The sequence below is a fragment of the Trematomus bernacchii genome, unplaced genomic scaffold (genome assembly GCF_902827165.1).
Source record: "Trematomus bernacchii unplaced genomic scaffold, fTreBer1.1, whole genome shotgun sequence".
NCBI lineage: Eukaryota > Metazoa > Chordata > Actinopteri > Perciformes > Nototheniidae > Trematomus > Trematomus bernacchii.
The window spans coordinates 17,738,034-17,764,736 of NW_022988050.1; the positions used below are offsets into that span (position 1 = coordinate 17,738,034).

General features: G+C 40.9%; 1 protein-coding gene across 1 annotated transcript in view; it reads left to right on the plus strand.

Moving 5' to 3' along the window:
* The first annotated feature begins 2,753 nt into the window (after positions 1-2,753).
* Positions 2,754-26,703, plus strand: part of jmjd1cb (jumonji domain containing 1Cb) — a 123,550-nt gene continuing 99,600 nt past the window's right edge. Inside the window, exon 1 of the mRNA XM_034119169.1 lies at positions 2,754-3,138. Within this exon, the coding sequence (XP_033975060.1) occupies positions 2,983-3,138 (156 nt within the window). The 5' untranslated portion in view covers positions 2,754-2,982. The remainder of the gene's footprint in view (positions 3,139-26,703) is intronic.

The window sequence follows — 26,703 nt, forward strand, 5'->3', positions numbered from 1 at the left end:
CAGCTATGAGCTTGTGACTTTCTATTTATGCAGATGTGCATGTTAGTGACCACATGCTGATATGCACATGGTCTGTGTACATATGATGCGGGTGCATGGGGGAGGAGGCAGGTTTCGTTCGTGGCTACTTGATATTCATGGGGGCGGCTGCTGCAGTGTGCAGCAGTGAGGGAGATCCCAGAGGAGCCTCATGGTCACACTGCCTGTCTGGGCCATCGTGAGCATCAGGATCACAGCTGAACACAAAACACCTTCACACCAGGCATTCAGCGGCTCCAATGCTAACCTCACAGCACTGTTTTACACACAGCTGAAAAATCTAGTTAGAAATGGACAAAATGCAAATGAATCATACTGAAGCAATATATTCATCTATGAGTTAAAAACCATGTTGTATGTGGAATAACATTGTTGCATCTTAAAGGCATGCATTCATGTAATATGTATTTGACATGACACAATATGTTAATATTCCTGTCAGCTGTTAAATGTCTTACTCCACCACTATGACCCTCCTCTGCTATGCTCGGTGCTTTTTCCTGCTTCTCTCAGGTGCAGTTCAAGTCATTCTTAATTTCCCGATAGGGGAATTTTGACAGAGCACAACAAACAACAACAGAAAGCACATAACAATACATGAACAAAATGTTGTCTCATGAGCATTTAGCATTTCTTTTTCCCAACATCATTCCATCTTTCTCTTTTTATTTTGCATCCCACCCTGGAAATTGCTTCAGTCTGTGTGATTCTCATACTTCTCACCCAAACCTCTACACTGTCTGTCCTTAAGATCCCTACACTCTGCACACACATCAAAAGAACACATGCAGGCAATCGTCCATAAAGCCACTTGCACAGAGAAGACACACACAATCCTTCCATCTCTTGTTCTCCTTCTGTTGTTCTGCCTTATTCTCTCCTTCACCACTTCTCTGTCGGAGGCAAGACAATGGAAACTGGTAAACTGGTAAATCCACTGAGAAACAAAGAGACCAAACACGTCAGTTGCTTTTACATAAGTTAAATGAGGTGTAAAATACAAATATAAGCAGCAGATAATAATGATTGTGTTAACAGAGAATAATACAATAAACTTTACATCACATCCCTGTACTACATTCAAAACAGATCTGCTTCAAATAGAAATATAACAATCTGCTTAATAATTGTATGGAACCAAGAATTTGTCAAAACAAGACGTCTAATTTCTATGCATTACATTTTTAGAAAGTTTGATATAATTTAGACAGCCAAATTGATTATCTAGACAGCTGGAGTTACTGACATCAAAAAGGACATCAAACTGATGGTCTTATGCATCCCTTGGGAGTCACCATGGTTCTGAATGATCTAGCTGACAGGAAACAACAGTTACAGGGTTAAGAAAAGACCCTTAAAGAATCTCATAAAATGAGCAGCAGAGGAACAGACATGTTCTATAAAACAGGAGATTAGGAAGAAGCAGATATAAAGCAGTTTCCTGAGATTTCACACGCTGCAGGAGAAGATTGATCTCTCATTTTGAAAGCAGTGCTCTATGAGCAGTCACCCTTATCAGCCGTTACATATGAACATTATGACGACAGCCCTTGTGCTCTTATGGTGGCTTGATGGTTTTAGAAATCTGTTGTAATTTTAAAGGGAATATCGTAGTGTGTTTGCTAATTGTTGTTACAAATACTGTAATAATAACACATTTTGTATTCAGATGTGTTTTCCTTCTTCAGTTGGAGTCGGCCATTTGTTTGTATTTATTTCAATATTGCAATTGCTATAGTTGTTTAATCTGACGATGTATTTAATAGCTAAAGCAGATACATGCAGAATGTTTGAAACATGTACAATGCTTTACCTTAAAACATCTGATGTAATGGCTTAAGCAGAGTTTCAAGCCTGTTGTAATGTTCAAACAGCAAATAATGGAAAACAACGGAGGCCTTACACAGTGTGATTTGTTGTTAATAGAAAAACATAAACGTGGTACTTTAAACACTATTTCCACCATTTTTAATTAAATGTTTATATTTGAGCTATATTTACTTCCCCACTTCCTTACATTTTAGCTGTTCATTAATTTCATTCATGCAACGGTTATTTGCACAAGGTGGTTCAATGAGGTTGTTAAACCTCTTTTGCATAAGTGGTGCCCTGTGTACACAGGATACAAATGCAGAGAACCTTTGTCACACGTTGCCATCATAAGTGACTGAAACATAAAGCTGCATCTGAACAAAATGGAAAATGAAATAAATAAAAGGAAGATAAAACAGATTTCAAACAAGCACTAATTAAAAAATCAAATTAAATATCTTCTTTAAAGTATATATTATAAAATGTAATGCTGTTATATATATAATATATAAAAATACATTTACACTTACATTTTATAAGTAGATATTTAATTGATATCTATTTTAAACATCAACATTCCCTACATTTCTTCCAAGCCTATTATTAAGGCTATATCACAGCTTTTTTTGTTTTGTTTACCACCGTAATACCAGCTGTAAAACTACAACGTACTATAGTAGACGTGTTACAACAGTTGTAATAGAAGCAGTTGTCTAAAAACTCTTGGTGTCAGCAGTAGTCGTGGCAGTTGCTATGAGCGCACATACAAGTATTTTCACCATCATAGTGCCCTTCTTTTCAACTGAGCGGAGGGACACAATCGTGCTGCGGCCAGTGAAAGCCTTGGGATCCAGCGGAGATACACACGTATGGATAGCGGCGGTGATGCGGTTCAGTGTTCCACCGTTTTTTCACGCTGAGAGAAAAGAGACTGACGCTCGAGCGGGTGGAGACTGCTACACATTTAAATCCCCCGGGTCGGTTATTCAGCAACAAACAACGTTTCTTTTTTTAATTTTCTTTCTATCGTTGGAGTCTTTAGAACTGGGTTAATGTCGTAAATGACAGGTCGGTAAGGGCGTCGTTGTTGGGAAGTTTTTTCGAGGGGGGGTTTTGACCAGCAAAGGGGCCATGGCAGTCGAGGCTCGGCCGGAGCTGGTCGGGAAGCGGTTCCTCTGTGTCAGCGGGGAAGAGCCGCCTGAAATCGGCGACACAGGTCGGTGGCCGTGGAGGTCCGGTGTCATACGAGCCGTTAACCACCGTGACAACGACAGTCTGGACCTGACGGTAAGGGAAACGCTGACTTTGTCCTCTTTTTCGGTCTGTTACATGCAAAGCAAATGGGAAAATCTCTGTGGTTGGTGGGCAGCCAGCGAGGCACTGGTGTAGGCTTGCGGAGCGGAAATTATTGTGTGGCTTTCTCTGAGTTATTATGGCTGGTAATTCACTGTTTCGCTCAAATATTTGTCATTGTTCTTTTATAAGTTTGACTAGTGTTTCGACCACTTAGCTTGCACGTTAATAGAAGGCAGACTACCAGTAGGGGGTTAGGGAAATTAAACAGCTACATCTGGTCAACATACTGCTTATTTACATCAAAATCTTCAGACTAGTTTTACTATTACACCATGTACTGTGGCTGACAAGCGTCATGCCTTCATATTCAGTCAGTGCTCAGAATGGTTAACCAGCGCAATGAGTTCCATGCATTGTGTCGAAGGTATAACGTTATTGTAAATTGTTAATATCAAACTAATGAATTTGTCATCGAGTAACCGCTGGTGTTCGGTCTTCTATCAGGCTGTCCTCTTGATAGCTGCTGCGTTTGTACAACATGTGTAGGAATTTGAGCCTTAAATGCTATAATCTGCTGTATACTGCAAATCAGCTGACGGAGGTATGGTTAGCTCTCTTTAGATTTACCTCGCGTTACAGCATTCACGTCGAGTTAATCCCTGTTATCTCGTGGTTATTGGTCACAATCCCCTTTATTTGAGCGTGATAATCGACCGTAGAGCTTCGTCTGCCCTGGTTTTCTGGCGGACAACAACCCCTGCGACTCGGACAGACAGACAGGAATGCTGGGACTTGTAAAAACATAAAACTGGCTTTATGTATGCTAAACACTGAGAAGTTTGTGTTCTTGTCAAATATTGTCTGCAATTTGAAAACATTACCATGCTGTCACTTGTAGAGCTTTAAGGAGAAGGCAATGTTCCTGCTTGAGGTGTAATGATTGCCTTCTTAAGCTAATTAAGTCAAGTGTCATTCAAAAGGTGCTATTTTTATAACATGCCAAAACCAGCAAACAATGAAATATTTGCCCTGACAAGCCCTGGCTGGCACATCCTCAGTCCTGTGTCCCTGTACAGTGAGCCTGCTCCCTGCTTTCTTTTGTTCACACAATGCTTCTATCTGCAGATCACTGGCCAAACCCCACAACTGCTCGGATTTGATCATTAGTGTGATTTCTGGGTGAATTAATTGTATCAAACGTATAGATGGCAAGTCCTCAGATATTACTACGTTTATAAATGAATATCATCTAATGATCATTGGTCTCTGATAGGGTGCCATTTAAATCCGAGCCATAGGTGCTAGTTCAGTTCTCTTGCCTGCATATGCATTTGAAAACATGTCAGTTTGACATGCATTGACTACTAATGGTAGTCTTTAAGTGATGCAGACCGTGGATAAATAGCAAGTATCACATTAGATCAAGTTGTCTTTTTATTTGTCACAGACGTGATGTAATTCTATGAATCGAACACACTGTCAGAGCTGAACACTGCTCTAATGTGAAATTGCATGCTCCCTCATCTACGCAGCATATTGCATGTACTTTTTTAAATATCGCACAACAATCATGCTCCCAGCTTTCTAATTCCCTTGTAGAATTGGTCCTTGTGTGTGATGTGGTTTAGGCAGTGAGTAGTGTTCTGGTTTAATTCCATACAATGGGGCACAGTCTCATTAGCAAGGGGCTTAACTAGCCGAGTGAATACAGTGGAGAAGGATTGGAGATTAGATTAGAAGAAGTGTGTCAAGCCAGGCTGTCAGGCCTTTGTCAAGTGTATGTGGTCACTAAGGCTTCTGGTTCATAGCTTTACTGTAGGCTATATTGTCAAAAACTGCACTGCCATTTCAAGTTCATGATTCAATACATATGAATATAAATTCATATAGATATAAGTCTGAGATCACTAGCCATCAAAAAACTCAAATCTGTTTGGTGAAAGGGTATCACTGGTTACACGAATAACATTTAATTTCTTTGTTTAACACAATCAGCTCACCAAACTCTTCTCAAATAGCTAGGCTAAATAATAAAAAATAGAGCTGAAAACTGTCATTTATTATTGTTCCTGGATTGTCATGTTATAATGGTGATTTCATGGTTCTAACTTTACACAGTCACTGCATTTGCTTGTCTACAATTAAAGTGAACTCATTGTTTTGAGCCATTTGGACAGTTGTTGGCATCTAATGGCGCATTTCCACTACACGGCCGCGCTCGGCCTCGCTCGGTATGGCTAGGCCTCGTTAGGCCTTTTTAGGACTGGCTGACTTTATGGCGCATTTCCATTACAGTTTAGGAACTGGGGTAGTATCTATAGTAACGCAGTGTAGGCGGAGCCGTGACGTCATCTTCAATGAGAACCCCAGAAAAACAACACAGCCGTTAGCTGTTAGCACTCAAGCTCACAGCTCCTCTTATCTGTTCAGAAACTAGACAAAAGTTAAACAAGTACAAACCACAGACTGTCTGTGTCATGGCGAGTACAGTCGCTGGTTTATTTATGTCTGTATAGGCCGTTGTTGTGAGTGTGGACGGTCGGAGCATATACTGCGTTAGCTTAGCCGATCTCCATTTAGAAAACACGCATTTTAAAAGGTTTTTTGCCTGCTGTCTGTCTGCAGACTTGTCAAAGCATTAATTCATGGTTTTTACTAACCGGTATCAGTATGTTGTTACTTCGGCATCATTTTGAAACGTGTATTACAATTAAATCACGGTCAAATATGTCCATCTTGTTGTAGTTGTAGCCCCCTTGCCAGCGATTCTCTCTCTAGTTTAGCATACTCAGCCCGACTCAGCCTGGTTGTTCCTGGCCCTAGAACCACGATTTTATGAGGCCAGAAAAACTGTGAAATAGTACCCGCTAGCCGGTACTACGCCAAGTGGAAACGCAACCAAAAACGGGCCCCGCACGGCTCAGCACGCTTAAAGCGAGCTCCGCGCTGTAGTGGAAATGCGCCATTAGGCACTTTGAAATAGTGAAAAGCATTTTAGGACATCTTATGAACCAAATAATGAATGAATCCGTTCATTGAGAAAATTAGGTGAATCTTTAATGAAAACAATCATTAGATGCCCCCCCGCTTTAATATGATTTACGATGACACTTCTTTACAACTTTATCAGTAGGTATAAAGCTATGATATGTGCATTGTAAGATAGTTTTATTATTTCTATTGAGAAGTCAGATAATTCAAGATATTCAATGGAGTATTTGTGGTTGGGGGAGCAGTAGACTTGTCCAGTTTGACTGGCTTAGTGTTGACGTGGGCTCAACAATTAACAGAAGGACAAGAAAATAGGTCCAATATTAGAACTACGGATGCATTTTTTTATTAATTTCTTTGCCAATTCTGTGTATAGGATAGACTTTATGATGGCAGTTATAACGATGTAGTGTATGTTAACACATAGCCACCTTGGTAATAACTGTGGCTTTCCTAACGGCTTGTTCCTATTTTAATGTATTTTTGGTCATGAATGCACAGCTTCAGTTCATACATCGTCTAACCATTAGTCCTTATTAAACAATGCGCTGATGACCAAATCATGAATACCATTTCATGGATTTGATATAACGCAACAGTGGGGGTTCAGGCTCTGTCCTGGTTCTTGTTTTTTAATCTTGACGCTGCTTATCAAAGATATTGACCAAATAGCATGTGTACAGGGTAGGAGTTTTGTTTACTGAGCCTATATCTGAACTGAATGGTATCACTAATAATGATAGCAGCAATGCAGTTGTTTGCTCACAAAACATTTGGTGTCGTACTGTTTGTTCCTACTTGATATACTTCATGATAGTCCTGCTCTTCCGGAAGAAGAACCCTTTTTCTTTTGGATCCTGTCATTAAAAGAAGTTCAGGAAACTATTCAAATACAGTACTCCATTAGTGGCACTGTGAACTCCTTAGTAGTGACCCATAATAACAGCCGTTTGGACACTTGGTTTTTGGTGGAGCTTGAGGAACAGTGACTCCCGCTGAAAGAAAAAGGAAAAGCTCAGCAGCAGCACCCTACTCTGGCACATTAGGCATTAAACTGCCCCACTCCTCTGGAATCACAATGAATGGAAAGAGCGGGGCCGCCAGGTCATTGCCTATAGGAGCCTTTGTTTTCCATTACAGTCCACCGTGTGTGTGTTAGTGTGTGTACAGTAGCCGTGCCGCTGGTTTGTTTTTAGGTCTGTGGGCTGAGGTTCACCTCTGTGTGGCTAATCAGCAGAAAATGACAAGCTGTGACGGGGGAGAACCTTCCACATAGAGAATCCATGCATGGTTGTTGCAGTGCGGCAGTTCTAGCAGCTCACACACACCTTTCTAAGCTATGTTTGAGTGTGTTTTGGGTCGTCAATAACAGCATTGTGTAGACTACCAACACAATCCAGAGACTTTAAAAGCTCTACATATATAATGGATTGACTCAATACGTTTAGGGACTCTCTGAGTATGCTTCAGGTGTGTTTTAATATTTATGTTTACCATTTTTCACAGTGCAGCATGTCTTTGTGCTGAAGTCTACAGGTAGCACAGAAACTCCCATGTTTCTGTGGTCTGCTTTCATTTAAAACTAGCTGTAATTAAACATTTCAGTACAATCAGGGAAGAGCAGCTAAAAGTAGTCAATGGTGTCATGAGGAGTCTGTATTTATTCAGTTGATATTTGCACAGTAAGCTGCAGTATTGCTATGTGACGGACAGGTTATGTGGCAGCGCAGTAACTGGATACTCAGAGTGTTAGTGGTTTGTTTTCTGGTGCCTAAGGAAACAAAATGTAATCTGAAGCCAGGATGGGCTGGCTGGATTGCTGGCTGGATGTACCCTTCCCCCACCTCTCTTACACGCACAGTGCACAGTGCTACATACGGCAGCCATAAAGTCTCCTATAGGCTTGCAGGCTTCCCAGATAACCCTGGGAATACATTAGGCGCTACTCCCCGACAGCTGCTGTGGTTTCCTGCAGGACCGTGTCGGACCTGAATGGTGTACTGTGCTACACTACTTCTATTCTCATCGCAAGGTTGAAATGGAATTTGTATTTTAGAGGCATACACTGCTAAAAATACAACATGTCTATTTAGAAAACTGACAAAAAAAACACCCATGGCAAAATTAGAAGCAAAACAACTATCTGCATAGCACAAGAGGCTTGTACACATATCACACTGACCACCAAGTTGATCTCCGAGCTCGAAGGATTGTGTTCTTTTTTGCTCCTATACCTTTCATATCATGGTGAATTCTGCGTATCTTTACTATACTTTCTGAGAAATCTTTCATTCAAAACCTTATTTTGTGACAATTCCTGGCCCAAAAAGGCATTCACACAAACGTACTTCATCTCATGACCTCAGTTTGCAACAAGTCTTAAGATTGAGAAATGAGTGTGATTTGGTGTGAATGTGTGGCCTTTTATGGCGCATTTCCACTACAGGGCCTCGCTCGGCCTCGCTCGGTATGGCTAGGCCTCGTTCGGCCTTGTTAGGACTGGCTCACTTTATGCTGCGTTTCCATTACAGTTTAGTAGCGAGGGCAGTAACTATAGTAACGCAGTGTAGGCGGAGCCGTGACGTCATCTTCAATGAGAACCCCAGAAAAACAACACAGCCGTTAGCTGTTAGCACTCAGAGCTCACAGCTCCTCATATCTGTTCAGAAACTAGACAAAAGTTAAACAAGTACAAACCACAGACTGCCTGTGTCATGGTGAATACAGTCGCTGCTTTATTTATGTCTGTATAGGCCGTTGTTGTGAGTGTGGACGGTCGGAGCCTATACTGCGTTAGCTTAGCCGATCTCCATTTAGAAAACACGCATTTTAAAAGGTTTTTCGCCTGCCGTCTGTCTGCAGACTTGTCAAAGCATTAATTCATGGTTTTTACTAACCGGTATCAGTATGTTGTTACTTCGGCATCATTTTTAAACGTGTATTACAATTAAATCACGGTCAAATATGTTCATCTTGTTGTAGTTGTAGCCCCCTTGCCAGCGATTCTCTCTCTAGTTTAGCATACTCAGCCCGACTCAGCCTGGTTGTTGGCCCGGAAAGAACCTCGATTTTATGGGGCCAGAAAAACTAAAATAGTACCCGCTAGCCGGTACTACGCTAAGTGGAAACGCAACCAAAAACGGTCCGGGCACGGCACGGCACGCTTAAAGCGAGCTCCGCGCTGTAGTGGAAATGCGCCATTAGACGGGTGTAGCAAGAGTTTAGGTTAAGTTACAGGGATACCTATATTTGTACTGCCTGAAATGATGTTAGAGCCCAGGTAGAAAATCTAAAAGTGTTGGTCGGCTTTGCTAGTTCGGTGTCAAATGTATTGGGTAAGGTACCGTAGATGTAGAACAAATAATTTTGGCATTGGAAAAGGATTTTAGTTTACAACTAATATGTTTGGTAAAGAGAGATATGCTTAACTATATCTTGGTTGTCCTGAACCCAGAGTGTTTTTAGTAAAACATCCTGCTCAGACTGTGACTGTGTCCTGAATATTGAATGAAAAACCCTCAGCCTGTCTGAGTGCTGTTATCTCCATCACACCATTACACATCCCCTGTACTTCCAACTGCTCTCAATGAAATCCGTCCTTCACTGATTTGAGATAACAGAGTTGATAAAGAATGTGCATGTTTTTGAAGCCTGCTGTTGCTATATTAAGACTTAAAATGGCACATTCAGTCTCAGATTTACAGATATATAGAATTTCTTCAAAGTCCCCCCTATTGTTGTGGTGGAAATCCACTTTTATTGGGTTAAGACCACTATTGGACACTAATAGCTTCTACTAGTCCTACTATAGTTCAACCCTGTGTGTGTGTGGGTTTTCCTGAATGTCCTTTGCAAGTCTCCATTGAAACACAAGTGTCAGTCCAAGTCAGACCCAGAGTTGTCCTGTGTGTTTTTGAGCACTGCTGTCAGGGATTACTGGCCCGGGCCCTAACGAGACTGTTTTACCAAAGAATGCGAGGGAAGCTATTTTGGTGTAGCTAGTAATGAGGAGGTTGTGCTTGTTCAGTTTGGAACATAGACCAAATGTAGTTCATTGATGTCCATCTAGACTGGCTCCTTTCTTCTCAGTAGAAGATGAGACATCACCCACTGTTTATATTCTACTTATTTCTGGGGCAGAGACACAGGCTGAGCAGAGTGTCTCGCTAGAAGTAGTAATCACTACTTGTTCCTGCCTTGTTTGAGAAAGCTGGGCCCAATGGAATGCTGCCTTACCTGTCTGTGCAACACGTCTGTCTGCAGACCTCACTGACACCAGTTGACCCCAAAATGTAGTACACTTATCTTGTCATCATCAATTTCATTCCATTTACACGCTTGCTCTTTGCCAGGGGGACACTACAAGGAGATGAATGACAATAGGCCTGCTTTACAGTCTCTCTACTCCAATTTCAAACAGGCTCCCTTTTGTTCTCAAGAATAGTTTGTTCTATCCAAGCAATAAAAAGAAAGAAAACCACTTCATATCAAAAAATAATAGTAAGCTCATGATTGAATTCTACATTGTGATGTGAGCCAGTGTCCTCAGCACGGTTGTATCTGTTCCTAGAATTAACAGACACATTAGATGAGCTTGTTTGCAGCTTCTAAAGGCCCGGACACACCAAGCTGATTTCGGCCGTCGATAGATGTCTGGCCGTCGATGAGCGTCCTGTCGCCCTACTCAGATTGGTGTGTCCCGCTCCGTCGTATCTTTTCGGTCGTGCCGACACCTTCCGCCGCCGATTCGACATGTTGAATCGGCCGCGGAGCCTGCGGAGGCTGTCGGCAAAAGAAATCACTCTGATTGGCTGTTCAGCTTAGCGAAACACTATTTGCCTGAATGGGAGTGGAGCAGTACAGTACTTAAGTAAATGTACTTTGTTACTGTCCACAATCTGCCTAGAAGTATTTTAATGTTGTAGCTGTTCAAGATGGTCATTTTAAAATGTTTTAAAAATATACTGTTAGTAGTTAAACCAATAATAATGCTACGGCTGCAACTGACAGTTATGTAGGCACATTTTAATTTTTTCTTAATGCTGTGTGATTAAAAGAATAAACACAAATAGCAGGATAGGCTATATTTGCTATATCTTGCCCCACTGAAAAGGCGCTGCACCGATACTGTTAAAAATATTGGCAGAGTTCATCCCTGTGCTGCTTGGCTCGAGCTGTAGTATGTAGCTATTTGTTGTTTGTATATATCACGCAGTCTGTCTTCTGGTTGCCTCTTTTGAATGACGAATACACACTACCGCCGCCTGCCGGTAAGGAGAGTTATTGCCACTCACGCATGCACAGTTCGTAAGTGCTACTTGGCCGTCAGCTGAAGTCTTTGCGGTGTGTTCCAGTGCGACTGTTTGGCCAAGACACAGGAGACGTGAGGCGACACAACAGTCGTGTTCCGTCGGGACGCGTTCTTTGGTGTCAGTTTGGTGTGTAGGGACCTTAACCCCCTTCACTTTAGCCCAGACCCTATCCTTTTCTGTTGTCCCCCTCTTGTTTGTCTTGTTGTATTCTCTATTGTCCTGTTCTCCCAGTCCTGTCATCACCCCCCCCCCAACACCCTGACCTCTCATTTCCTTTCTGCTCCTGGTCTCCCCTGTCTTGTCCCATGATGTTCTTTCACATTCACATTTGAATATCTGGATAATGTGTTTTAACAGGCATTGTAGACATAACCAGGCAGCATTTACAAAGTCCCTAAAACAATTCTAATTGATGTTCAAATATGCAATACTGTTATTTAGACTATTTTCGAAGACACAGGTTTAATACTAATTTGTGCAAAAAATCACAACATATATTGAAAAAATCGTATTTTTGAAACTAAGCCCCCTTTTTGCCCTTTATGCTTAGAATAACCCTTACATGTTAAAGCCATGGACAGTTCATACATAACTTCCATGCATATGACTGTATACTCTGCATCATTCTGCTTTACTAACAGTGTCATGTCATTGCGTGTCCTAGTCTTATTTTCATGTCTTATTTATAGCTTGGTGCTTTAGTAGCTTCATTTGGTCACATATGTTTCTTTTCTTAGCTTGGTCCCTTTCATTTACTCTTTAAATGAGTCTTGACTTTAATTCCTTGTAGCATTCTAAAGGGCTGAAACGCACACTGGCATATTCAGCCTGGCTTTGTGCTGTTGCTGCATGACTCACTGGCTGGCTTTCTGATATTACAGATGAACAGAGAGAGAGAGAGAGAGAGAGAGATGAGGGAGAGATGGGCAGATGAAGGGAGGAGGGAGGAGGGAGAGAAATGTTTCAGAGAGGTGAAGTGAAAGAGAGAGTGAATGTTATGTGAAAAATGAAGAGAAGGAGAGAGGGAGCGAGAGCTGTGTACTCTCATTAGTCGTTTGGTTTTCCAGCCAGCCCGGCTCTCTGGCAGAGAGAGAGAACGACAGAGCAGAGGAGGAGAGAGAGAGAGAGAAAATGGGAATGTGAAAGAGACGGAGAGAGAGGGGTTTCTTTCTCCTCTGTCTGGCCTCTCTCCCATAGCAACAGTGGCTTAGCCACGTGAATGCCAGTTCCTTTGAGTTCACCCACTGCACAGAACTTAACTCCTTCAGCACTGGATTACAGCAGCAGCTCAGAAAACTCACACAGAATAAACAAAGTTGATTCCACCAACTGAACTGGGCTCAGTTCATTTACAACTGGTCCGAATACCTGCACAACGCTCACAGAACAGAATAGGTTACATTGAGAACAGACGCTGTAGAAACAGAATGTGTATCGTGAGTTCTGTGCTCAGTGACTAATACATCATTCTGTGTCTTGACTACCAAATAGAGTACCACCATATATAGTGCAGTAGAATATCAGTATAGAATAGAGTTGTACAGAGTGGAATGGATTATTGTCATGTAGAGCAGAATAACATGTCTACATATAGAGGGGAATAGAACGCTGTCCTGTAGTGGAGCGGAATAGAATTTATGATAGAGTTGAATAGACGGCATCCTATGCAGCTGCATAAGATGCCGTCATAATTGATATAGTGGAATACAATTCTGTCGTATGGAGCGGAATAGAATGCCATCACATATAGTGGAATACAATTTCTTCATAGAATGTTGTCTATAGAGGGGAATTGAAAACGGTGTGTAGAGGGGAATAGAAAATGACTTAGAGAGAGACATAAGATGTCGTCATATAGAATGGAATACAATAGATCTGTGATTTATAGCAGAATATAATATCATGACAGTGGGTAGAATTGTGTGACTTGTAGTAAAATAGAATAAAGTGCAAAAGAAGGCTGTCATATAGGGGAGTAGAACCAGCACATAGTGTGTAATAGAAGGCAGGTATAGAAAGTGGAGTCATATGTGTAACGAAATAGAAAAGAGTAGAAAAGTGTGTGCAGATGTATAAAGTGGAATTGATACAGTACTTTAGCGTGTAAAACTAAACAGAGGAATGATTGTTGACTGGAGCCAGTGTTGGACAGAAGTTGGTTTCTGTGGGTTTCCTGACTCCACTGCACAACTTCACTCTGTCAAGAAATCAGATGTCCTGGACAAGGGAAAGTCAAACTCCATTCAGTTTTGTTTTTGAATCACTGTATACCAGACACAATGCTGCTCAGCCTTGGTTTTAGGGTCATAGATAATGCGGGTTTAAAAGCAAAGAAAAAAACTGTGTATAAATGCAAGAACAAAGAAGAGTTGATTCTTTATGGCCATTTGTGTTACCGTTTGAAACAGCTCCATAGTCTTTGCTATTCAGAAGATTCTCTATGTCACTTTCACAACAGAGTAAAGAGAAACACAACAGACTGCAGTTACAGCAACGTATTTGCCACCACGTTCATTCATATGATGCATTTCACTAATACATACACAGGTGGTTATGCTGAACAAGTGAAGGTATTATGAATAAAGGCATGTTTGTGTCTTGATACACAATTGCTGTTATTGTCATTGGATGCAACCTTGACATGGTAATGCAAACCATTTGTGCCCACTGTGCAAGTGATTGAAATAAGACATTGCTACCTGAAAAGGTTTGACAGCCTTTTCACACACCATAAGGAATAAAAGAGCATGGATTACGGGGACACAAGGATACAGATGTTAGGGTTTTCCTCATTTTCAGTTTAGTATTTTCTCATTTAATTTAGAATGCCAGTGCAAAATGAACGAGGCTTTTCAGCTATACAAACACTGTTAACATGCACGCACACAAACACAAAATGATCAGATGAAGACAGAAGTAGGGAGGTGTGTGGCGCAATGACTAGTGCGTTGGTGTTCGGATCAGGGGAGCACAGGTTCAAACCACTCGTTGTGTCCCTGAGACACTTCACCCCAAAGTGCTCCTGTGGGGATTGCCCTCAGTATTGAGTATGTAAGTCGCTTTGGATAAAAGCGTCTAACAAGTGACATGTAATGTAAAAAAGTCTGTTTGTTAGCACTATGTACAGTATGTATATTTATCAATTTAAACAATGTAATTCCGCCTGGTCATATCTCGATTTTAATCTTGCTATGATTTTATTTATGGAAATAAATCACCCTGCCATAATCACTATTGATTATTAGTTAATATTATATATATTATTATCTGTTCGGAAATATTAAAACACATGCTAATTTGATAAAAAGCATATTATTCAACAAAAAGTGATATTAAGATTAAGAAGGCTGCACCCTCAACAGTGCTTACTACTGCAGTTTGAATGAAGTCGTATTGCCTCACCCGGGGTGTGAGTAGACTTGGTATTTGACGTGTCTCAGCTGGAATGTGAAGCGCAATTAAACAAGTTACCTCTTGTTACCTGGGAGAGGACGGACTCCCTCTCAAAGAACTCACCCTGTCTCTGTTCTGTCTGTCTGCTTCTCTCTCTGTCTCTGAGAGCAAACGACAGTGTCTCTCACTGGAACCAATCTGTTTTTTTTACTACAAATAAATAAATGTTTAATCTATAACCTGTCAGAGATAAATGTCCAACCGTCTTCCAACCAACAGCCAAAACCTAATCGATCAACAACAATCTCAACGGAGTAAAGAAGCACTTGATCTCAGCTGAGAAGCTTGAAGTAGGAAATGTGTAGCTCATTTGTTTTGCTTTATACATGGCTTATAATGCAAATGATCTAACACCTGCTAACTGTTTTGACTATGTAAACAACGATTTCGATTTGTCATGTTCTATGAAAACCCCATATCACGTAAATGATCTAAAAGTGGATAGGACTGAAAATGAGGATACTAATGCAAATGTAAACACAGTGAATGCCACGGTCCTTATCTGCTCCTGCTGTGTTGCTCAGTGGCTGAAAGGACGTGTGCTATGACCACATCCCAAAGAACTGCAGATAACCCGCCCTCACACTGCTGTGGGGAAGTTGCATGGATTTAAATGCACTTCTTTCAGTGCTATGACACATTTAAAGGCCATCACATATACCTGGTCAGCTGTGGATGCAAGTATCATTTGTAGCAGTTGAACAAAAAAAGTTTTACATTGTACGGATAAATGAATGAATAAATATTGAAGGTTGTGTTGCTCTACCAGGGCATAAATAAAAATGTATTGTAATTTAAATTGTGGTTTTTTATTTTAAACTAATCTCTAGACCTGTATCAGTGCTGGTAAATTGTGTCTGACTGATTACTTCCTTTATAGCCCTATATAAAAAATATGATTATATATATTGTCAAGAACTTAATGGCTCTAATAGCTAGATAAGGTGTAATTAGTGTTGCAATTGTCACATATATCATCTGTGAGCAGTCAGTCAGCGGTGGCAGTTAAAAAGCTGTGTAGCTTGTCAGACAGGCAGACTGTGTGTTGTGCAGGCTGTCACCTCACCATTGACTCACCTTACCTTCCTGTCCCACGTCCTGCTGAGCTCCATGTCTCTGCACTCATACTCTGCTTTGTCTCTGTGTTGGAGAGACAGAGGGAACATGAGAGACTGGAACACAGCTCCAGCACGACACACCTTGCTGTAAAAGTGTGTTGGCACTGCAGTGACTGAACTCTGAACACACACCTTCTGTAGTGAGGCGTGGCTGTAGTAGTGGAGTCCTGCAGTGTAATGAGGCTTGTGAATGGAGAGAGGAGCACTGTGGTGGCTTTATTAACATGCTGTGATTTTGGAGGGGGGCTCCATCCAGTCACACCTAGATAATATATTTAAGGAGAAGTCCATTGAATCTGTTAAAAGTCAGACTTATATATTCCCAAGCCTTTAGTTGGCAATTAGATTTTCCCACTTAGTGTAACTGTACCTTCTACTCATGACATTATATGTGTTTTATTCTCGGAAAGTTGCTTGTTGAGTTGTGGTGTTTAAAGGCTGCTGTATCCTCAAGAGACATTTTCTTTGCTACTGGAAATGTTACTTTTTAACGTTTGTAAATGTCCTTAACTCAGCAGAAGTTTAGCATGAGCGTGCTTTAAATATGTAACTGTTCAACTGTTTTCAATCTGACTCAAAACCATCAACCAAGTTGAACTTAATATGAATAGCTTTTTTATGTATTACAGGTCTCATATGTAAACACTGTTGTTTGAACTTAGGACTAGATAAAATGCCACGATGCACTCTGAAATGTCATGTGTGTATGTGCTATCTGTATGGTTGTGTATTTGTGTGTGTGTCCGGTGAAGGATAGTGGATGTAGTGGTGTGTGAAGTCCAACGTTTCTGTTGACACTGTAACAGTACATTGTTACAGCTTCTCCTGAAAAGTGTCATACCATGAACTGTGTTTTCTCTTATTATATTGTAAATTGGTTGTTTTTATTTTTGCCAAATAGGTTGAAAAAACATTTTCCCTGGGTGATTTATTTATGCAGAAAAAACCATGTGAGAGTTCCAACTGTAAGAATCTAAATAGCAAATAGTTTATAAGGTTAAGATCTTAAAATAGAGCCTGAAATCCCCTTTTTAAGTTGTGGTTCTTTTTTATTGGACCCACTTGGTTTCTGGGTTCAACCAGAAACAAGCTGCTTTTGCCAGTTCAGTTTTCTGTGTCTTGAACTAGGTCTATTTTTATGCAGCAAAAATATAAATATGGCTTTGCAAAACCCTTACCTACTCAATAGTGGAAACATAGAAGCATTCAGAACAAAGGTCACTTCAAATAGTGAAGTGAATGTGCGGCCCACCTGAGTGATCTGACAGTGTGCACTACAGTGCTGTGAGACTGTTGAGCAGCATTGACAAAGGCCAGCGAGAGCAGAGATGTAACATGAGATTGTTCCTTGAGAATCTAGGGCAAGGTTCCTTCTCCACACATGTACCGGTCTGTGTGTGTTCAGCTTGCCTGGCTGCTGCCAAGTGTGCATGCATATATTTATCCTGCATGTGTGTGTGTACTGGCTCTGCAATGGGATTTGTCAGCGAGTGTGTTTAGTGTTGAGAGTGTAAAAGCATGTGTGTTTGGTCCAGGCGTGCGAATGCATGATCACTTTTGTGTGTGCATATTTATACTTGGTTTGTGTGTGTGTGTGTGTGTGTGTGTGTGTGTGTGTGTGTGTGTGTGTGTGTGTGTGTGTGTGTGTGTGTGTGTGTGTGTGTGTGTGTGTGTGTGTGTGTGTGTGTGTGTGTGTGTGTGTGTGTGTGTGTGTGTGTGTGTGTGTGTGTGTGTGTGTGTGTGTGTGTGTGTGTGTGTGTGTGTGTGTGTGTGTGTGTGTGTGAGTCAGTCAGTGTAGCAGATGAAGGCAGGGAGGGGTGTTCTACTGCTGGATCCATTGATTGGTTCCATACAGACTGAAACCTGACCTTCACAGCAGATGTCTGTAAGGCTGCCAAAGTCATGCACGCACACACCAGCACACACACACACACACGCGCACCAGAGTACACAGCTCTACCCTTATTATGTTGTTCTGGCTTGCAGTGTGTTTGTGTCTACGTGTGTGTCAGTCTATGTGTCTTATCACCCTGTCTTCATCTGTGTGTGTGTGTGTCTGTGTTTCCCAGTGTGACCACGACAGGCTAACCTAATTTCCAACAAGATCCCTGGGGATTATTTGACATTTTAAAAATTGACATGCGTCCAAAAGTACAGTTCACACAATTCACAAATGATAGGCTAGAAGAGGAAGCATGATGAAGTGCTGTTCTCTCCTTCAGTGACAGCAGGAAAGGCCTGAGGGTCCTGAACGCATCTGCACCCATTGTCTAATAACACCAACCGCAGCAGAGCCAAACATGGAGCAGGCATGCACACAGACTTTAGTTCTTCAACCCTGCTGGCTGCTGCATTAAGGCTGGAGCAGCGCAGTGTGTCACCTCTCTGTGATATTTCTCAGCTCTCAGACAGCTTTAGCATGATGGAGAGAGAGGGACATTTTTTAGAGTGGATACTTGTTCTTTGTGAATTTCAGATTGGAGAACCACCATAAGAAGTGTATAGATTATTTAGAAATCAAGTACATAGTTAAGCTTCTTCATAATTTATCAGAAATTAATCTTCTGGTTTGAAAAGCACAGTGTTACCGTTAGTTACACTGTGCTTTCATCTCTTAGAAATATTGTGTTTTACATTTGATCGCCTCAAGATCACCACTTTCATTACATTTTGTGTGGTTTAGTCAACTTTGTAACACCTATGGTGGTCCTGGTCAAAAATGGCCGCCATAGGAAATGAATGAGCAACCCTAGATTATGTTCTTCCATCAAAAAGTACAAACCTAAATCGACAACCATGTTCATTTTGGAAAACAGTTTCAGTGTCTATTTTTTGTATATTCACTGCAGTTATTCATGTAAACCAGTTGTCTGAGACATTGTTTACAGCCTAAATACAATTTGGTGATGATTAAAGTGTTCTTTGTTAATGTAAGAGCACTTAAAACCAACTGCTCAAATTTGAGCGGGAACACCAAAGAAAGGGGGGAGAATCTAACACAACAGGAGGGTAATGTTACCGCTACCGCTACACCACTATTGCAGATAATACCACCCCCTGCTAAAATGTCCTCTACAACTATTACATTACTAAAAATACTAGCAGTACTGCTGCCATTGCTGTTTTTGCTTTATTTGTTGTTTGGTTTCTGTCAATGGTAATTTATTTTCCTCAGTCCGGCTTACAAAAATCTCCCCCACAAAAAAATGATTGTACATTGTAAAGACATATCCATTAAACTATAATTACCCAGAGCTCTTTCTGTTACATCCATTATGGTACACACAATAATATGTACCATTACTCTTGCAACCGCTTCCGATACTGCTGCTGCCATTTGTGTCTGTGACTGTTGCTGTCACCATAAAGGCAGGCTGTGATGTTGATCCAGTGAAGAATGTGTGTGTAATAGAGCCAAAGTACATGTGTGTGCCCATACACTCCTGCAGCCACACTGTGCACAGTGGCTGAGCCTCTGTACCCGGACTTTAGGTTTTGTTTGAACAGTTTGACGTACTTCTGTTATGAGGCAGATATTCAGTCCAGAGGATTTGCATGGTCCCTGACTGCCAGCTAGGAACATAACTGTCACACTTTAGAGTATAACTGAAGTGTGGAGGACACAATGAGCACACACACTGATAGAGGTCATAAAGACACTTCTAGTACACACTGATTGAAAGCTGTTTGGCACTCAGAGCTTTTCATCAACATTAACCTTCTTATCAGTGATTACAGTAAGGCTGGGCCATTACCCAATATTATTGTCATTTAATAACTTACTGTGAAAAGGGATCATGATGATTACTTCATTTTGCAACATGCATTTGTCCAATTAAAATAATCCCCAGCTTTATTCAGTGTTTTTCACATGAATTCTGTGATTTTTGAAGTTACATTTTGCTGCAGAATGGAGTTCATGCATTTCATTTAAACATCAGTGATTATTATTATTGATAATAATTGGATATTCTTTGTAATAGTGCAATGCTGCCCCCCATATTAATATTTATAGCTGTCGAAACACGTGTCGATGTTTCCTGACTTGTAGAGCTTGACCTTGGACCCAAGTAGTGCGTGTGTTTGTGTGCATGTTGGTACTGTGAATTCATTGAATGCCATCTCTTACCGCATCTCTCAGCTGCGTGAACTGAAATAACTTTTTAAAACTTTACTGCTGAAGTCCTTGCTGGCAGTGAGTGATGTTGTAGGTGTTTAACAGATGGATGAATTGTTACAGGACCATCAGGGTGAGGCAGACTATTGACAGATTGAAATGACAACAGTGGGAGCTGATTTACCTTTTTATAAGAGAATGCCACACTACAAAATGAAACTCCTGGTTAGCTATGGTAAGAAAGAAACTTTACTTTGTTGAATTTTGATATTGGAAGAGGTAGATGATTCAATGTATTGTGTCTTGTGCAGAAATCCAGCAGAATAACTAAAGGAGTGCTGGTGTTTTACTTCAGTCTGTCAGTCATGATTAGTACACTAAACTCATGATTGAGACCATTAGGTTACTCTCACCAAGCGTTAGCCCGGTAGACAATCAAATCTTCAAACTCATGTATGTCTTAAAAAATAACTCGATGAGGGAAGAGAAACTCTAATCTTCACCAAACAAACAGAACCTTCTAAGCTTGATGATAGGGAGACTGTTTTTAAAAATGTAATTCTAGTATTTCGTATTGAACAACCAAAACAGACAAACAAAACAATTAACTGCCAATGTTTTCAGAGACGCGCTGACATTTGAATACTAGGTTGTAGCTGTGACTGTACCTTAACAGATGCCTGTGCTTTTCCCCACCAGTTGTAAGCACCAGGTTACTATCTAGAGTTAATGATCGTTGTTCCATCCATAATTCAGCACTGTGCACTAGCTTTTTTCTAGAAAGGACATGACTTAGTGCTGGTGAGTGTGTGTGTGTTCATGCGCATATGTGTGTGCACACAAAAAAAACGTGCATATTTAAGTGAAAAAATATGCATGTGAGGATGTGCGTGTGTGCTCCATTTCGCAGGAGGCATTTCAAGCCAGGAAACATGCAATTTGAAACGGTGGGATGGTGGAATTTCTAGCCCACATGCTGTAGCAGGAGACGGAGACACGTGAGCCGGTTGACCTCAAACCATCTCTGAGAGAGAGGGGGAGGGGAGGGGGAGAGGGAGAGGGAGAGGGAGAACAGCACAGTGGTAAAATACAGACACACAGCCAGGAGAAATTAGTTTGCATTAAACAGAGACAGAGAGGGGAAAATGAGAACCTGCGAACCAATAGGGAAAGACCTGGTTTAAAGAAAAGTGAGGAAGAAAGAGACATGAAAGGAGGCGAAATCAGGAAAACCCAGAGATGAAGAGCCTGAAGGTCATGTAACATGTCCTGTAAATGAATTACCAGCAATTAGTCAGTTCCTTACAGTAAGGCATGAACTGTGGGGCCCGGCTGGAGGTTGCCTTACCAAAGGGGACACCAATACAAAAAGTATTTACTGTCAGAGAGAGGGAGAGACGGAGAGAGAGAGAGAGTCTGGTTTCAATTAACATGCTCAACAATCCTGCTGTGTTTGTCTCTTTGGCTTTCACACATGAGCATGGGAGGGTAGTGCATGCTAGTGACTTCATCTGCACACAGTGTGAGTGTTATTCCATGTAGCGGTGCTTTGCTCACTGTTGGAATTTACCTAGTGAGAATATAGGATAACACTTGGAATACATGTCCTGTTTTATATGTGTATAATATATACACACAACAAAACATGACCTATCATTTAAAAAACAATATGTTTAACTAATGCAGCGACACTTACATGGTCTTGCTTGTTTGAAGTGAATGTGTCAGCACTTTCCTTGCTGTTCTGAGTTTGAATCCTCATGGTTTATCGCACTTATTATAAGACGCTTTTGTCCAGCTAAATGCAATGTAATGAATATTATAGGAAAACATCTTTACAGAAGTACCATAAGGTCTGGCAGCAACAAATGCTTATCTTAATTTAAGTTCCCACAGTCTTCAAATCTCTTCTACAGAAGCAACAGAACCCAAATACATTACCTAAACAATAACAAATAAAAGCAACAAATGCTCACACAGGTACATTTTGGCTGTCATCTAATCTATTAAACAAAAATCTGTTTCCAAGTGAACTTTTGCATGATTTCTAAATGCATCTGTTATCGTGTTTGACTCCCTGGCGGAACCTCACATGAATTGACCCGTACACAAGAATCCTTATCACTGCTTGACATTTATGCTGACACATATATGACTTGCACTATAAAATCTTGGCACACAAGCGTGCCTTTAACAGTGGCTGCCGGCTGAACAGCTGACTGCTCTCCTCCGTGTCAAGTGTCCTCCTGAGGGGAGGAGAGGGCCGGCTAGGGCTGCAAATGTTGTGTTATTCAGTGAAGTCAATAAGACAATAAAGACACGTGCATGCTGCTCATACTGGACTTTAATTACTCTCGCCTGCACTGTTTCTACATACAGTATTTCTGATTTGACATGTCTTGTAAACAACATATTGTGTTTTTAACCTGTTAAGCCCGAGAGACCCCGGTACCGGGGCACTGCCGCAACATCTTGCAGGAAACAGTGTCTGAGGGCATGTTCATTTAATAAACTATTAATGGTTTATATCCATGGAACGGGAAGAAACTCATCTAACATTTTATTTATTTTTTCAAAAAAAACAAAACAACGCTAACACTGAGCCTCTGAATTAGCAATGAGCGAAAAATGCTAACAGATTACTGCACCGAAAATCACTCACAAAACCTTATTATTTATCTTTTCTGCACATCCATGACATCGTTTCACATCGTGAGGTGACACAGAATCGAAGGGTACCCTCATTATCACTGAATTATACGAAATCGCGACGTTATAAACAAAAACAGACATCAAAACATGTGGCGCGAGGTAGCTAAAAATGCTAACATGGTTACCTTGTCTCTGTAGTCTCTCCAAAGTGGTCTTCAATGGCATTAAAACGATAAAAACGCTGCTGAAGTTAATCCATAGGTTAATCCAATGTGTCTGTGTCACTTTGAAATGATTTCTGATAATCCATGAGCAATAAAACTGCTTTTCCGTTTCTAGATGTCAGAGCTAGAGTGTAGGTTCACTCTCATGCAAAACTACATGCGCAAAGCCCCCACCTTTTTGTTTTACAACGAGTGTGTGTGGGGGACTCCCCCTTCGATTCTATTGGCTCTAACGGTCAGAAAGAGGTGTCAACCATCAAAATCGACAAAGGGGGGCCAGAGATATGGAAAAAAAAACATTTCCACCCAAATCACCTCAGAGGTGGAGTGTTTTTGGCTAAACCTCTCTAAAAAGGTCAAATGTCACTTGTTTTGCATCAATCTTGATACAGGGTACTTATTATATGTTGTACTTTGGATTCCTACAGCTTTTAGTCTACCTTACCATCATCCAAGGGTAGTTTTCACTATAAGTAAAAAATAAATTTTGGACGGACACTATAATTTACAGTTTTTTACTATGTAAAATCTGAATTTTCTTTAAAATAAAAAACATCTATATTGTTCTGACTTTTCTACATCCAACTCACAGGTTTATCATTACTTTGAGAAAAAAGATTATTAATTTAACCCTTTTAGAAGGGAAGATATGGTCATTTGTTCTGGGAATGTCATTTTCGAGCCGGAGACCTGAAAAACAGGCTCGGGGCTTAACAGGTTAATATTCTTTAATTATGTATAAAGAGTAATACACATACAATAATTAGCTTTAAACAGTCACTCCAAGAATTCAACTTTTTTTCACAACAGTGGTAGTTGAATTTGCAGGGTATTACATAAATCCACAAGAAAACAACATGTTCCAATATAATTTTCATTGGTTATTTTTTCTTCCTATGCAGATATTCTGTTTTTAACTGTGGTCAAATGTCACAGAGAGGTAGCTTCTTTATCTTTAACTCAAATGTACAGAACTTACCTTATAGGCAACTCAAGTTTCAACAGTTGTTTATTGTTTCTTTTCCCAGTGTTTAGGCGGTAGAGTCAGTGCTTTGTCCCTCTTTAGAATGCAGACTTTTCACGATTTGGCTTCAAAGACACAGCAGTAAACAGGCCTTGTAATAGCAAGGGCATTCTTATATTTTTAGGTGCTGGAACAGCACTGTGAGGTTTAGATAGTATGTGCCGTGTAATTAAGCTGGAACTAAATTTAAACCAGACTGTGATTAGATTAAACTGGCCAACAAACGCAAACAGCACTGCAGCTCCTCCAAGCCACACACACGCTGGATTCCTGGACATATTTACATGTGTGTCAGCTAAATGCAATGCAATGTAATGTAATGTAATGTGTGTGTTTATTGCCTCTGCCGTTGTGCATGCAGTGAATAGAAGAACACACACTGATAAACTGCAACACATAGAGGCCACAGCAGAGCTAGAGCTGAAGGAGAAGCTCCTGGACCCGTCGTCTGGGACCAGTGTAGCTGAAAGATGTGGACAGACAGTGGCCTTGGCATGAACCAGGAGAAATCCACCTCACTCTCCTGCTATCAATTCTATTCAAACAGCTTTATCGGCATGACCATAAATGACACACATCATGATCAAAGCATCTATATATAAATATACATTTGGAAAGTACTGTTACAAACATAAACATTTTGAACAGAATCAAGTAAAGATGAGTTATTGAATATTGTGCATGATAATACATTCATAATACAAATATATCTTTTTTCTGATCCCTTATTCACCCTGTCAACAACATGGGTTTTGATAACTTACTAAACTCTATAATTGATTGTTTGAGAAAAATATCTGTAATGGAAATAAAGATGGAGGTAGAGCTTGAAATAGGTAGGAATGAGTAAGGAGAGGGTAACATCGTGGACATGTTGAAGTGCAGCAGTGTAGGAGGAGGTGTGTGTGTGCTAGCAGCGTTCCACAGTGTGTAAGTGATAGCAGAGCAGTGTAATGGCACATTTCCACTACACGGTCGGCCTCGGCCACGCTCGGTACGGCTCGGTACGGCTTGGCCTTAACAGGGCCGACTCACTTCATGCTGCGCTTCCATTACAGTTTAGGAACTGGGGTAGTTACTATAGTAACGCAGTGTAGGCGGAGCCGTGACGTCATCTTCAATGAGAACTCCAGAAACACAACACAGCCGTTAGCTGTTAGCCCTCAGAGCTCACAGCTCCTTATATATGTTCAGAAACTAGACAAAAGTTAAACAAGTACAAACCACAGACTGCCTGTGTCATGGTGAATACAGTCGCTGCTTTATTTATGTCTGTATAGGCCGTTGTTGTGAGTGTGGACGGTCGGAGCATATACTGCGTTAGCTTAGCCAATCTCCATCTAGAAAAACACGTATTTTAAAAGGTTTTTCGCCTGCCGTCTGTCTGCAGACTTGTCAAAGCATTAATTCATGGTTTTTACTAACCGGTATGTTTTTACTAACCGGTATGTTGTTACTTCGGCATCATTTTGAAACGTGTATTACAATTAAATCACGGTCAAATATGTCCATCTTGTTGTAGTTGTAGCCCCGTTGCCAGCGCTCCTCTCTCTAGTTTAGCATACTCAGCCCGACTCAGCCCTGTTTGTTGGCCTCGATAGAACCACAATTTTCTCGGGCCAGAAAAGACGTGAAAAAGTGGCCCCGGGCCGGGCCGGGCCGGAACTAGGCCTAGTGGAAGCGCAACCAAAAACGGGGACGGCACGACACGGCACGCTTAAAGCGAGCTCCGCGCTGTAGTGGAACTGCGCCATTAAGTCACACACACCCAGCTGAGGTCAGCCAGGCTGCTGCGTGTGTGTCCGGCAGCTTACACAACACGCTGCTGATCATTTTAGGAAAAATCACATTCACTTTAATCAGGAAGGTCTAAATACAGTGAGTAACCAAGAAGAGGCCCTAGCAGATGTTACTGAGCATCAGGGGGGGTGCAAAGCAGCGCTAAAACAATTAGTCCCTTCATGGATTAGTCATTTGCCAGGAAAATAATGAGCATTTTTCTTCAATCAATTAATCATTTGTTGTTGTTTAGCAGAATTGCAGATATGATCTGGTCCCAGCATGTTTATCTACCTAGAGGAATTGCTGTTTTACTGTCAACTGAATACTTTCTTTAGCATGAACATGTATTCTTGGGATTATTAATCACTAATTCTCAATAGGTTTTATGAGCTCAATCACATGTCTGTTAATAGATAAAGCCATACCCTTAAATGCATTTCAAGATTTTTTTTTTATTCTCCCAAAAGATTGTCAGCTTTAGATGGATATTATCATCAGAAGAACGCTGATAAGTGGAATTCATCTTTGCATAACAGAAAAGATGCAGCCTATCAGTTTTTCCAACCACATTTATTCTCTTCAGATCTGCCAGGTATGTCTTTATTTGGCATGTTTGTCTAGCTGATATATATATTTTTTAACCCTTCCCTGACACTTATGATACCTCCACTGTACGAAACGCCAGCACTTAATGGTTTGTAAGAATCATGAGTTATGCTTACCCTGACTGTGAGGACTCACCACGATTTACCTTACCTTAGACCTACATGTGATACTAATTTTGCACTTGTTTACGCAGCTCACTTTTGTTTTTGGTTCAATTCTGTATTCCTCTGTCTGTTTTTACTGACTGATTCTCAGTATTTAGTTTACATCCCCAGTG